Source organism: Amaranthus tricolor, chromosome 16, assembly GCF_026212465.1.
Source record: "Amaranthus tricolor cultivar Red isolate AtriRed21 chromosome 16, ASM2621246v1, whole genome shotgun sequence".
Classification (NCBI taxonomy): domain Eukaryota; kingdom Viridiplantae; phylum Streptophyta; class Magnoliopsida; order Caryophyllales; family Amaranthaceae; genus Amaranthus; species Amaranthus tricolor.
In genome coordinates this window covers 3,697,221-3,712,718 of record NC_080062.1, presented here as the reverse complement: position 1 = coordinate 3,712,718, position 15,498 = coordinate 3,697,221, and the positions used below count along the sequence as shown (strand labels likewise).

Sequence of the window (15,498 nt, the reverse complement as noted above, 5' to 3'; positions counted from 1 at the left end):
TTACAATTGACTTTTTACATAATTTAATATATTATTTTGATCATTTATATATTGAATTATATACATCTAAAAGTTATAAAAAATTAATATTATGAAAGTATGTCATTAGACGATTCAAACAAGATTCCATTTAACTGTATTTTTTCTTACACATTAGCCACAATATATAAAATAAGCTTGAATGTTAAATAGTGTCCATAATTGTTATATAACAAGTATTTCAGAACGGAGAGAGTAACAACTACTAACTTTAACATTTGCAATAAAGAAACTTTGAACAAAGATTAAAAAATAATAGAATCATTTGAATAGTATGAATGATATTAAAAAAGAGTTAAAATGTATGAATAAGAATAAAAGAAAAAAATAGACACATTGCCAAAAAAAATAATGAATGAATAAAAGGAAAAATATGGCAAACTCATATGAAAAGAGAGACTAGATTAGTTGTTAAGATTTTTCCTATTAGATTAGCGACATGAGCTCGATTCTTATCATTTTACATATTGAATTAATTTTTTTTTCTTACATGTAAAAATTCTTTCACTCAACCCATCAAAAAGTAAAAGTATTCTCCTGCTCCCTCAATTTCATAGCAAATGTTTTGTTTGAGATTTGCATAAATATTAAGGTAATAATAGAATCAAAAAATAAGTTCATATCAGTGTCATATCTATAAATTATAAAAAAGTAAAATAAGGCAAGAAAGACTCTTAGAAGACAAATCTAAAAAGAAAATGAGACATTTACTATAAACAACATTGATTAATAGCAATGGAGTATTATTATTATGAGTTAGTATAAGTAAATAACGGATATTTAAGAAATTAGTAAATCACTCTTATGTATTTTCATTTATAGGAGGAGTTTTGAGATTTTTATTTTATTTTTTTCTTATTTCATTTATTTTAATGTTATGTATTTTGTTATGGTCATTTGTAAATAACCTTATTTGATTAGAATTTTCTTTTAATTTTATATAGAAAATTTGTGTAATTGACTTGATAGAAAGAGACATGTCCAATCTACATGGTCTCATACACTCATGTCGCTCTCACCACAAGGAGAACAAAAAAAGACAAATTTGCTTGCTTAATTTTCCTCCTATAGAACGTGCCTTCCATGATTAGGGCCCACCCATTCTAATTTTCTCATCAATTAATTAAACGACCTTTTTACTAAGTCACTAATTAAGTAATGTGAGGTGATGATTAATTACTACATGATCCTCTCAAATATCAACTTGGTTAATTACCGTAATTGTGACTTTAACTAACCTTCCTTTTCTTAAACTAAATGAATAAATACTCTTCGAGTTTCGTTATGGTTGTAAGTAGCCACATTGTCACACTCACATTAAATTAAAAATTTATGATATTAGTGGCTTTTTGGTTTATGAATTAATCTTTTAAAGATATAGATATAAAGAGAATTACTTAATATAATTATTATTAGAATTCTTAAAATTTATCGATTTGACTCATTTTTTTAAAAAATTTGGTGGATTTTTGAGTTTTACATTAGTAATTTTGAGTTATCACTTAGTAATTTTTTCATTAATTTTTGTTATTTGAGTCAATATTTCACAACTGTTAGTTTAAAAGTTTATTTTGACTTTGACTCAATATAATAATATTAATTGTTTTAAAAGTTTGAATGAAAAAATTACATGGTATATTTAGCTATTTATATAGGTAAAATATAATAATAAATTTATAGTCTGTTAGGTTAAACCCGAATGACATAAAATCCACCCAACTAAACCATTTAACATTTTTAGTCAATTTTGTTAAATGTTTAAAGTTAGACAATTTAGGAAAATATTTAAGTATTTTATGACACTATTGAAATTCATCATCATATCCGGTGTCGCAATGTTAATAAATTAATTATATAATATAATTAATTATGTATTAGTTAGGCTAAGCTTCTATATAATGTCGCAGTGTCGCACTTAGTAAAATGTTTTACCTCATCTCAAAAAAAAGTAAAAGGCTTTACTCAATAGAATAACACAACAATACCATCATGTAAATTTTACAACCTCTTAGGGTTCTATTTCTAGGATTTTCCTTATAAATGGAATTTATAATTTATTACTCTGAAGCATACGTATACGAAGACAACAAATTTCTGGAGAAGATACTAACATAAACAATAATCATCAAGAACTACATAAAGGAATTCATGAAATCACTTAGCCCTCGCTTGAATTGAGGGCATATATTTAACGGGTAAATAAAAGTTAAACTAGGAAATTCAAAGTTAGTTAGATAAGAGATTAGAAATTTGATTGTTAAAGAGGTAGACAAATTAGTAAGAAAATAATGAATAATAATAAAATAGCAATTAATTTCCCCATTTTGAGATATAATTTTATCTTAGTGGAGGGTGAGGAAGCTTACCTTTATTTTATTTATTTGAAATTTTATACTGCCTTAAATATTCACATTCAATCCAAATAAGTCATTTAGAAACTTCGGGCTAGGTGTGCTCGTTTTATAGGAACAAGGAAAAACAAAAGGTTTTGGAACATTTCTATTGAGGATATGTGCACTCCGCGGTATACATCAGATATTTGGTGACGGTTACATTATCACACTTTCAGCAGTTTCATTATCTTTGGTGACGGTTTGGTATATTTGGTGACGGTTACATTATCACACTTTCAGCAGTTTCATTATCTTTGGTGACGGTTTGGTATATTTGGTGACGGTTACATTATCACACTTTCAGCAGTTTCATTATCTTTGGTGACGGTTTTTTACTAATTCTACGGTTACCATCTTGTATTATATAAATATTGGTTGGAGTTAATGAAAGGACAACACAGATTATTCCCGTATTATAGTTTTCTCATGGTATCGGAGCCACGTTAAACACTAATTTTTTTTTTCTCTCTCAAGGATTTTTTCAGTAAAATGGTGGACAGTGAAACACCACCACCGCCGCCACCTCAGTTTGATTCCACCTCTTGGATCATTGACACCGGCGCTACACATCATGTTACAGGAGGTATTTCTTGGTTGTTCGACACTGAGAGTTTTAATTGTCCTGTTGGATTGCCCAATGGTGACATTGTTAATGCTTCTTTAATTGGCTCTGTTCGCTTGTCGGATAAACTCACTCTCACAGGCGTTTTATTTGTTCCTAATTTGCGTTGCAATTTGCTTTCTATTTCACAGCTTAATGACAATCTTAATTGTACTGTTCAATTTACTCAACACATTTGTGTCATACAGGACCCAACGAAGGAGCTGATTGGGACGGGAACTAAGAGAGACGGATTATACTATTTTAGCAATACGGAATTGGTTCCTCAAGTGGGTGCGATTGAAGCTTCGTCCCTGGATTTATGGCATCGTCGTTTGGGTCATCCTTCCGAGAAAGTAGTAAAGTTGCTTCCTCAACTTCGTAATAATAGAGATGTTTTAGATAAGGGGTGTGAAGTATGTATGCGTGCTAAACACTCTAGAGTTCGTTTTCCTTTGAGTACTAATAGAGCTTCTAGAATTTTTGAAAAAGTGCATTGTGATTTGTGGGGGCTGTATAGACATGTTTCTTCTTGTAAGGCTCGTTATTTTCTGACAATTGTTGATGATTATTCTAGAGCAGTTTGGATTTATTTACTTCTTGATAAAATGGAGGTCTTTAAAATGTTTATGATGTTTGTTGCAATGGTTGATCGTCAGTTTAATCAAAAAATTAAAATCGTGCAAAGTGATAATGGTAATGAATTTAATTGTTTGTTTGAGTTTTTCAATGCGACTGGAATAATTTTTCAACATTCTTGTGTGGGTACGCCTCAACAAAATGGGAGAGTGGAACGTAAACACAAACATATTTTATCTGTTGCCCGAGCTTTGAGATTTCAGGCCAAATTACCTATTTACTTTTGGGGGGAGTGTGTCCTTGCCGCTGCTCATTTGATTAATCGCACACCAACTCCACTTTTACACAACAAAACACCATTTGAAATCCTCTTTAACAAACCTCCCTCCTTTGATGCCATACGTACTTTTGGGTGTTTGTGTTTTGCGCATAATCAGCAAACTCATGGCGATAAATTTGCTAGCCGTAGTAGAAAGTGTGTGTTTGTGGGTTATCCTTACGGTATGAAAGGTTGGAGAGTGTATGATCTTGATTCAAAGGTGTTTTTTGTTTCCCGAGATGTGAAGTTTATTGAGGATGTGTTCCCTTTTGGATCCCTGGAAGATGTCCATATTGCTCCTAATACTTTTGATGGACCTATTCCTGTTCATGATGATTTTTTGGAGTTTGAGACTTTAGAAACTTTAGATGCGGACAGTCTGCAGCCAGCTATTTCTCCTTTGCAGCAGCCACATTCGCAGCAGTCAGCTCCATACGCTACAGATTCCCCGAGCGTAGGTAATGGACTACTGCAGGAGCGCGCGTCTTCCTCTCCTTCAGCTGCTGATCAGCAGCCACAGCAGCCAGACAACACTGCTTCATTGTCCCCTGAGCCTACCACTGACTTCTCTTCTCCGGAGCCTTTGGGTCGTGGTTTTCGGGATAAGTATCCCTCGGTTTTGCTCCGTGATTTTGTTGATCCTTCTGGGAAACCATTTGTTACTCATTCCGTCATTGCTCATAATCCGTCTCTTTCAAACTCTCGGTCTAATCATGCTTCTTCAGGTAATCCTTATCCTCTGGCACATTACATACATTGTCATAAGTATTCTGTGAATTATAGGAAGTTTATTGCAGCCCTTGTGATTGACAAGGAACCAAAATCTTTTAAAGAGGCTATGAAATCCTTGGATTGGCAAAAATCTATGCAGAATGAAATACAGGCTTTGGAGGACAATGAAACTTGGACTTTGGAACATCTACCCGCGGGTAAGCGTGCGCTTGGTAGCCAGTGGGTTTACAAAACCATGTTCAAGTCTAATGGCGAAGTTGAACGTTTGAAGTCTCGTTTGGTTGTTTTGGGCAATCATCAGCAGGTCGGAATTGACTATCATGAGACTTTTGCTCCCGTTGCTAAGATGACTACAGTTCGCGATTTCCTTGCTATTGCGGCTTCTAAGAATTGGGAACTTCATCAAATGGATGTTCACAATGCTTTTCTTCATGGTGATCTTGACGAGGAGATTTACATGAAACTCCCTCCTGGTTTTGAGAGTTCTGATCCGTCCTTGGTGTGTCGTCTTCGCAAGTCTTTGTATGGTTTAAAACAAGCCCCTCGTTGTTGGTTTGCTAAGTTGGTCTCTGCTTTGAAAGGGTATGGTTTCTTACAATCTTACTTTGATTACTCTCTTTTCACTTATACTAAAGGCACAGTTCAAATAAATGTCTTAGTATATGTTGATGATCTCATTATTTCTGGTAATAATTCCGCTGCCACTGGTGTTTTCAAAGCATATCTTAGTGACTGTTTTAAAATGAAAGATCTGGGTTGTTTGAAATATTTTCTGGGTATTGAAGTTGCTAGAAGTTCACAGGGTTTGTTTCTTTGTCAACGTAAGTATACGTTGGATATTATTTCTGAGGCCGGTTTACTTGGGGCGAAACCTTGTGGCTTTCCTATGGAACAAAACCACAGACTAGGTCTAGCTACAGGAGATCGCCTTTCCGATCCTGCGCCTTACAGACGGCTTGTGGGTCGTCTGATTTATCTTACAGTAACTCGCCCAGATTTAGCATACTCGGTGCATATTTTGTCTCAGTTTATGCAGGAGCCTCGCATTGATCATTGGGAGGCTGCCATGCGTGTAGTTCGGTATTTGAAAGGTACTCCTGGACAAGGTATTTTGTTGAGTGCAGACAGTGAGCTTTCTTTACAGGGGTGGTGTGACTCTGACTGGGCGGCTTGCCCTCTCACTCGTCGGTCTTTGACAGGTTGGTTTGTGTTTCTTGGGCATTCTCCAATTTCTTGGAAGACCAAGAAACAGCATACGGTTTCTAGATCATCTGCTGAAGCAGAGTACAGGGCTATGGCCGCCATTACTTGTGAGTTGAAATGGTTGAAAGGTTTGTTGTTGAGCTTGGGAGTTCATCATCCCAAAGCTATTTCCCTTTTTTGTGACAGTGAGTCTGCTTTGCATATTGCCAAAAACCCGGTTTTCCATGAGCGTACGAAGCACATTGAGGTTGATTGTCATTTTGTGCGGGATGCTATTTCCGAGGGTTTGATTACAACATCTCATGTTTCTACTTCTTCTCAATTGGCGGACATTTTCACTAAGGCTCTCGGAAAGTTCCAATTTGAGTTACTTATGTCCAAGTTGGGCATTTTTGAACCCCATGCTCCAACTTGAGGGGGGTATTGAGGATATGTGCACTCCGCGGTATACATCAGATATTTGGTGACGGTTACATTATCACACTTTCAGCAGTTTCATTATCTTTGGTGACGGTTTGGTATATTTGGTGACGGTTACATTATCACACTTTCAGCAGTTTCATTATCTTTGGTGACGGTTTGGTGACGGTTTTTTACTAATTCTACGGTTACCATCTTGTATTATATAAATATTGGTTGGAGTTAATGAAAGGACAACACAGATTATTCCCGTATTATAGTTTTCACAATTTCCTTTGGAGCGAAGAAGTCATTTAACATGCACCCAGCCCCACACACCACATCAAACAAGAAGATCATTTTTAGGTAGATCATAACGAATAATAATTTCCTATCACCTCACGTATTTAAAAACAAATTAATTACTCAAAATAAATATAGATAGTATTCCACTATCATAAATTAGCATAATAAAAACTCAGTACAATAAATAAATTTTTAATATAATATAATAAAAAATTAATAAATTTAAATAAATAATGCAAGTATAAATTATATAATTAAACAATAAAACTGAATGTTTTGCTAATGTAAGGTAAGTTAGGAGAGTTGAATATTTCTATTTAGAAGAAAAGAATTGGATGTGAAATTAAAGTAGTCAAAATGTTTAATTTATACTTGAAAAGTATTATTGTTAGCTTTTATGGCCCGTTTGATAGGAGGTAATAAACGGTGGTAATGAGAATGAAAAATTAGTGTAATTTTGGTTGAAAAATCTCTTGGTTACCTTGATGGCCATGCTTGTACAACTTCAATCATCTCATTTTCTTCATAAAGTTCATTCCAATGCATTACCATTGGGAGATGTGGTATTGAGTGGTAATGAAAATTTGTAAACAATAAAAACTGATCAAAGTTTCATTACGATGGGAACGATTTGGAATTTTTGATGAAATTTTACACTATAAATCATTCTCATTACCACAATTTAATACCATTAACCAGACGGGTCGTTAGTATTTTTGGTATTAAGTATGTAAATAATTTAAAACTATAATGTAATAATCCAACATTAGTGATATATCAATTCATAGAATTAGTAGATAGACTTTTGTCCTAAATTGACATGGTCTGAAAAAACCAAAAAATACTCATAATTAAAAACTTTTAACCAAGACCAATTGAAAATTTAAGCAACAACAAGAAAAAGGACACGATCTAAAAATTAGTTTTGTCGTTAAGCATCATGTTCTTAGGCTCTTAACAAAAGTCGGCCACATGTTTAGGCAACCTCCAACAAGTATGGGTAGCCGACATTTTCATTTTATCTCTCTAATCTCTATCCTTTTGGGTGTGGCACCCCTTAATTTTAAGGGATATACCTTAATCGCGAGGTTTTAATGTGCCCTTTGTTGTGGGTTTGAGTGACATAGACAAAATCTATGGATTTCAAATTCATAACTTCAATAATGTGTAAAACATTGAATTTAGATTCTATTTTTGTTTAAGGTTTGATTTATTTGGATTAAAGATTTGTGTTATTGCATTTTACTCCATAATTATTTCAATGGATATATATCTAAGAATGTTTTAGTATAACTTAAGTAAAGTAATTATATTATAGAATTCCTTAATGTTTTGGTTATCTTTTTTTGTATATTTAAGCTAAATTATGTTTTGAAGATGATAAGTTATGGCTTATTATAATTAGCAATAATGTGATACTAAGCTATTTTTCTTCATAAGATATCTTTTATTACTTCTTTTCTAATATATACTCCTAATTGTATACATACAAATTTTAGTTAAAAGACTTTTACTTGCACTCAACCATTTTTTACGCATTTCAATGTCTTTGTCGTATTGAGTTATACACAACTATAATTTATAAAATTTGATATTATGAAAATAAGCAACGAGAAGAATAAAACAATATCTCATATGACTATGATTTCTCATATAATAATTGAAATATGTAAATATCATAGAATGATGAACTGTGAAAAATTTGATTTGCGTGCAACTAAAAAATAATTGAGAAAGTATATTATTAGAAGGGCTACTAATATGTGTGGTTCTGTATTGTGGTAGACTACACTAAAGGAACTCTCAATTGAAAATCGTATCTTATCTCACTTGGAACAAGTACCGTCTTCCTCAGACAAGGTTTTGAAATTGATTTTTATATAGTCCTCCTATTTTTTCGGTCAACCCTGTAAAACAATCTTTATTAAGAATCATGCTATAAAGATTAACTTTTATATACTAATTTATATATATATATATATATATATATATATATATATATATATATATATATATATATATATATATATATATATATATTCATATTAGATGATTTAGTCCTATTTCTTGGATCCTACCCTCTACATAATAGGAGTAATATTAAAATCTTATAGTATCTACCAAAATAAATCATGTGATTAAGCCCCATATTTATACATCAACAATCCCAACTTTTCAATTAAGAACAAACATAAAATTAATTAGTTCGTTATCAACAAATTGAACACCATGGTCCATGAGTTTACTTTGATAATCAATTTTAATGCATTTGGATGAGCTATAAAGTAAAAATAATTGACCATATGAAAAGTGTAAAACCAACCCAAAATATATATGAACTCTTTGACTACTTCCAAATGAACACATTAATTTTTACAATCAAAAAAGATCATTTTTTTATTTTATAAATGATCAAAAGCTCTAATTCATATTGACCATTGAAATTTAATGTTTTAAGGGGAAATTCTTTTATTTAATTACCTTTTCGAATTATCTAGTCAACGTTGTTTGCATTAGCCCTACTAATCACCATCTAATTAGATTATACTATTCAATCCGTTTTTAGTTTTTCATTCACCATTTTAAGTGAGAGTTTTTTTCTTATTAATTGGAATAAATTCTAAGAAACGAAAAAATTATATATAGTTCAATATGATTAAACATTATCCTTAAAAATCACAAATAAATTATCAAATTAATCTAAATAAATCATAAGCGAAAAATAAAAATGATAATATGATTTAATATGATGGTTCGAACAATAGTCCATGTCTTGCATTCTACCGCTTCTCCAACTTGCACATACAGTCAATTGCTGTCAAGGCGTCAATCAAGCAGCAATTTTTCCATGTTACTTTTCTCAATTAAGCCTATTATTATTCATCTTTTATCCTTTAATTTACTAACAAATTATAAGAAAATTCGTATTGTAGCGTTATAATAATAACTCATCTTTATAATAATAATATATTATTCCTAGTACTAAAATAATGATTAAAATTCATCCAAGATATCATTTTGTAACTTTAATCATAAAAATGCAAAATAATTTAATATGTCTTTTTAAAATAGATTATAGAGAGGAAGTCTAAATTAATTTTGTTATATTAGTAATAAGATTAGCAGCATTTATACATAAGTAAAAAATAAAATTATAATTTATAGGCCAAATGCTCTATTATATGGAATACTATATATTTTTAAAGTAGTTATTTTTAAGATTCGACAATCGTGGACAATGGTCGACTTTTGCCTATCAAAAGCGGCCTATGTGCTAAATTCATTATATTATAAAATATCAATAAGTATAAATCTAATATGCTTACAATTTCTATAAAAGAAAAGTGAAACAAATTTTTTAATAACAAAACAAAAGTAATATTAAGCAAAAGCTATCGAACATTAATTAATGAGAATAATAATAATATGTTATGTGACTAAGTTAGGAAACAAAATAACAAATAAAAATAACATAATTTATTTTAATGCGTTACTATTATGTTATATTATGTGATATAATTAATGTTTATATTTTTTATTTAATTTATTTTTTGTATTCTAATTAGCAAACAAATCGGCACCTCATTAGCAACACAAGAGTGTATATTATAATTTATAACAGAAGGAGTAATTTAAAATTGATATTTTTTAATTACTAGTATTATTCCACATCATTCTCAATCAATCATCGACACGTGTCCCTACCTACCATGATCTTATGTACACTAGATCTCTCAATCAGAAGATGTTTTTAAAATATTTTAATATTTTCCTATATAAATATATATATCTGCGATTTTTTTAATTTTAGGAGAAATTAAAAGATTATGCAATCACAAATTCACAATTAAAAGATGAAGGAAATATGTTCTTTTCTCATTTTAAAAGAAGTAATACATTTTACAAAAGATAATCAGTTTAATTTTTATGTATTTATATTTTTTTTCAGTCAGATGTAATAAAAAATATAAATTTTTAAATTAGACATAATTTTATATTGAGATTATTTTTGTTAGGCTGCTTCAATATATATTTTTAATATCAAATTGATTACTTATATAATTTTAAAGTGATAATTTTTTATAATATTAACATGAGCACTTATTAAATATAAAAAATCAACTACTGTCTTAAAGTAATTAAAAAAAAAAAAAAAAAAAAAAAAAGTCGAAGAGAGGCAGGCGTGCATTCACGAATTATTTTAGTTCACTGTTTGCACGTTAATAAATCCCATCGCTTTCACTCCCAATTTCTTCCCTTTCTTTTATACAATTCCTTCTCTTTTCCAATTTCCCTTAAACTCACTCTTTTTTCTGCCCTGTTTTTTTCTTCTTCTTCTCCTTCTCTGTTTTTCTTTGTTTTTTTGGTGTTGCTATGAGGACGCTTTGCCCCAATTTTGATAAAGAAGATGGACTTGAAACAGTTCTTGAAGTCCCAATTCCTGAAGAAATGTTTCCTTCTGCTAAAAATAAATGGCCTAATATGAAATCCTGGATGAAAACTAACCCTGGTAGAGCTCCTACTACTTTCCCTTTTTCTGATAGAAACTCTCAAATTCAGCTTCTTCTTGGTGTTATTGGTGCTCCTTTGATCCCTCTTCCTGTTCCTTCTGATCATAAAGCTAATAAGTGTATCAAAGATCACCCTATTGTAAGTTTCATAAAACCCAGTAATTAGTTTTCTGGATTTTTTTGGGTTTTTCATTGCCTTCAAACTGTTTGATGTAGTGCGTATATGAATGCTTTTACTTTTGTTTTTGATATTCTTGTTTTTTGTATTGATGGGTTGTAAACTTACATTATATGGTTTTTCATTGCCTTCAAACTGTTTAATGAAGTTCATAAATAAATTTTTGTTTTTATTTTTGATGAACTTTCTCTCTTACATTGATGGGATTTTCAACTGGCATGGGTTTGTAAACTTACATTATGTGGCTCTTAGTACACTCAAATTATTTGATGAAATGCTTAAATGAATCTTGTTTCTTTTTCTTTTTATGATTTTTTTTTCTAGGATTGATGGGTCTATCAATTGTCATTAATATTCTTTATTGGATTAATTTGTTTGTAAATTAACACTATGTGTTTGATGAATTGATCCACAGGAATCTTCAATGGCGAAATACATTATTCATCAGTACATTGCTGCCATGGGAGGCGAGCATGCTTTGAATTCGATTGATAGCATGTATGCAATGGGAAAAGTGAGGATGATGGCTTCAGAATTCAGTGCTGGTGAAGGGTTATCTGTGAATAATCCAAAAGGGGATAACACTAAAGTGGTCAAGGTTAAAGGACTAAAGCATGGTGGTGAAGTAGGTGGATTTGTTTTGTGGCAAAAGAAGCCAGATTTATGGTGTTTAGAACTGGTGGTTTCAGGGACTAAGATTAGTGCTGGAAGTGATGGGAAAGTTGCTTGGAGGCAAACACCTTGGCACAATTCTCATGCCTCTCGTGGCCCACCACGACCTCTCCGACGTTCATTGCAGGTATACTTACACTCCAACTTGTAGATTTTGATTTTCTCAAGTTTAGATTTTGATTTTGAGATGAATTTACCATGGTTGTTTGATGGATAGTTGTTGATGGAGCTAAAGATTTATAAAATTATAATGTTTTGGTTTTGTATTATAATGAGCCAATGGTAGAGAGTTATTGTAAACGACCAAGAGGACTGAGCTATTGGTTCATATATTCCAATCTCATTCTCTTAGGATTGAAGTTTTGGAATTGTTATTGTTTGGTATTATTACGGTCTATAGCAATCACTTTGTTAAGATCCTCAAAATTCACTTAAGAGGGAGAGTTTGATGGAAATGGGGTAGTAAATTGTTAGAGTGCGCAGGTGCACGTATATGATCTATCTGCTACCCTCTTTTCCGGACTCCGACTTGTGCGGGTTACTGGTTTGATAATTCTGACTTTAGGATAATAAAATGTTGTTTGACTCTTTATTTGTGCTCTTTTTGGTAAAAATAATGTTTTCAACATTTGTAGTATTTTACAATAGAACATTTCTTACTAGTATGAGTTTGATTTTCCAAAAAGATAATCTTTATTATTATGTGATAACATGCTTTGATTTGTGAATTCTATATATGCATTGTGGTGATTGACAATGATTGTCATGATTTTATTTATTTTGTAATGTCTAGATGATGAACTATTTAATGATTACGTTAAGATTGATATCATCTAATCCTTTATTAAAAATGTCATTATGACACATAATGATGCTGTGTTTAGTGGCTCCATTTCTAACTACCAATTTCCTTTAGAAAACATGGATTATGTCTAATTGTAAATATGACCTGCCAAAAGATCATGTTAGCTTCTCTTTTTCTTTAGCAAGTTATAAAGTTATTGTCTTCCTAATTTTGCTTTCTTGGTTAGTGGGCTGTTAATTTTCATCCGGTGGGATAGGTGGTGAACTTGAACTTTGGGCTTCCTTTTGACTTTAAGAACTAAGACCCCAATACAGTTGGTATTTCTTTATTCCCCAACAAACAGCATTTTTCTTCCCTTTTGAAAAATGGTTGTTGACTGGTCTAATTCATGAAGTTGAGTAGTCTTGTTCATGTTATGAGAGTTGAATTTAAGTTTTAATTTATCTTAGAATTATCTTTAATCTTTTAATCAATGAAAACTTGGACAATGATTGTATTTAACATGTTTATGAGCCATTTTAGAAGATGAGTAAATGCTAGGTTGAGGCGAACATGCTCGATATAGTTGTGATCGTCTTATTATCAAACATATAAGGCTAGTTACATGAACTAAAACAAATCTATCAAAAAAGCGAATTTTTGTCTTTGAAGTTATTGAAACTTGTGTAAAACTTTTATTTCAAGGTGAAGAAAGATGTCATAAACGCTTTAATTATTCCGATGCAATTAAGTGGCTATGGTTCGTGGGGTTGAATGTATACAAATTGATCCTTGTTAGTGATAACAAAGCAGTTGTTTCTGATTGACCATTGGTAGCAACTATAAAGTGCACGTAATTTAATAAGCCATCTTTGAAATGATTGGTTATGAAAAATTCCTTTGCAGGGTCTTGATCCACGACTGACAGCAAGCCTATTCACCAACGCTATCTGCATCGGTGAGAAACTAGTAAACGACGAGGATTGCTTTGTGCTGAAGCTAGAAGCGAATCCATCAACACTAGAAGCGAGGAGCAGCGGCAATGTAGAGATAATCCGCCACACAGTTTGGGGCTACTTTAGCCAAAGAACAGGGCTTCTTGTTCAACTAGAAGACTCTCACCTTCTAAGAATAAAGACATCAAAGTGTGATAGCATCTTCTGGGAGACCACCATGGAGTCCCAAATCCAAGACTACCAAACAATAGACGGTGTTAACATCGCACATTCCGGTAAAACTTCAGTTTCATTGTTTAGATACGGAGAAGACTCCGAGAGCCATTCCAGGACGCGTATGGAAGAGATCTGGTCTATTGAAGAAGTCGACTTCAACATTAAGGGTTTGTCCACCGACTGTTTCTTACCTCCCGCAGACTTGAAGAAAGACGATGAAGGCTTCAATGCGGTTGAGCCAAACAACATTAAACCCGCAATTAAATCACAAGACCTTCCCAAGGTGACTCTTAACACGAAGATTAGCACCGCTAAGGTTACTGCAGTCGATGATCATCATTCGGAGAATTTCAATTAGGATTTCCTGAATCCTAAACATCAGTTTTATGCACCTTGTACATATCAAGAACAATTTTTCAAGTGTTATATATAAATTACCGGGAAGATTATAGCAGAAAAAATCGATACCTAACCAGAGACCCCAGCCAGGCTAGACGAAACAGGAAGTATCATGATACGCAGTCCTTCACCGAAATGGAACTTTGATGCTGTTTCGGAGTATGATCTAGCAGGAAAGTCGATCTATTTCGTTAACTGTTACTAGAGAAGTGTAATGTACAACCATGCCCAGTTAACGGGCATTAGGATTGCTCAGCTCAAGACGAGCACCACATGTATAGATATTCTGCAATGTGTGACCGTGCTAGTCATGGCTGTACATAAACACTATGACTGTAGCTATTATGCGACGCAAGTACTTATGGTTTTCGATACATAGGGGCGGGCCTTATCTGGGCTTGTGTTTAGGCAAGTCATGGCCCCTTGGAGTTTATACCATCCAATTTGCGACTATATAAACTCTATTTGGTTCACAATTGTAATGGAATGTTTTTATTACTAGTTGAGAAAGTGCATATTTTTTTGACATGTGCTAAATCTTGATATCTTGTAAATTTGAATTGTACTAATGCAGAAACAATTAGGACACGTGTTGACTTTAGAGTAAAAAATTTTCCGCTCTTTTCAAGTTCTAATTAGACAAAAAAATTTTTAACATATCATATAATATCTTTCTAATTAGATTAGTTTAATTAATTAGTTACAAAACATTTTAAAACTATATCTTATTTACTAATTTTTTACCAAATACAAACAATTAAGATATTTAGTATCTTTTAATTACAATGGATAATTATCGGAAGAAATATTAGTTATTCATGTAAAAATATACTTTCAATAAAATTATTTTGTATATCTATAGTTTCAATATAATTAAGGAGTTATATAATAACTTAATTATATATATATATATGATTATAAATTTTAAATTAAATAATTTATAAATCGTACTTGGCACGAAAATCTATCTAATAATTATATTAGTTGAGCTACTTAGTCCATCGATAGAGAGCCCATTAGAGATACCATCTCACACAAGATTTTGCGATTTGGATTTGCACAACTATAGGAGGCGATAGAAAAAGAGATCATTCAAAATAGTCGTGCAAATCTTGTGCAATTCATTATGCAGTCAAGACTTTACTATGCGTATCGCCTAAAAAACTTAAGCATTCTTATAAGCCTTATTCAAAAATTCAAATTTCATTTTT

The 15,498-nt window shown here is 31.8% G+C and overlaps 1 protein-coding gene across 1 annotated transcript; it reads left to right on the top strand.

Annotated features, from left to right (window-relative positions):
- The first annotated feature begins 10,813 nt into the window (after positions 1-10,813).
- On the top strand, positions 10,814-14,873 carry LOC130802988 (uncharacterized). Its single transcript, XM_057667127.1, has 3 exons — positions 10,814-11,221; positions 11,676-12,059; positions 13,623-14,873. Exons 1-3 carry the CDS (start codon positions 10,946-10,948, stop codon positions 14,244-14,246), a joined length of 1,284 nt encoding a protein of 427 aa, XP_057523110.1. The 5' UTR covers positions 10,814-10,945; the 3' UTR covers positions 14,247-14,873.
- The last annotated feature ends 625 nt before the right edge of the window (positions 14,874-15,498 follow it).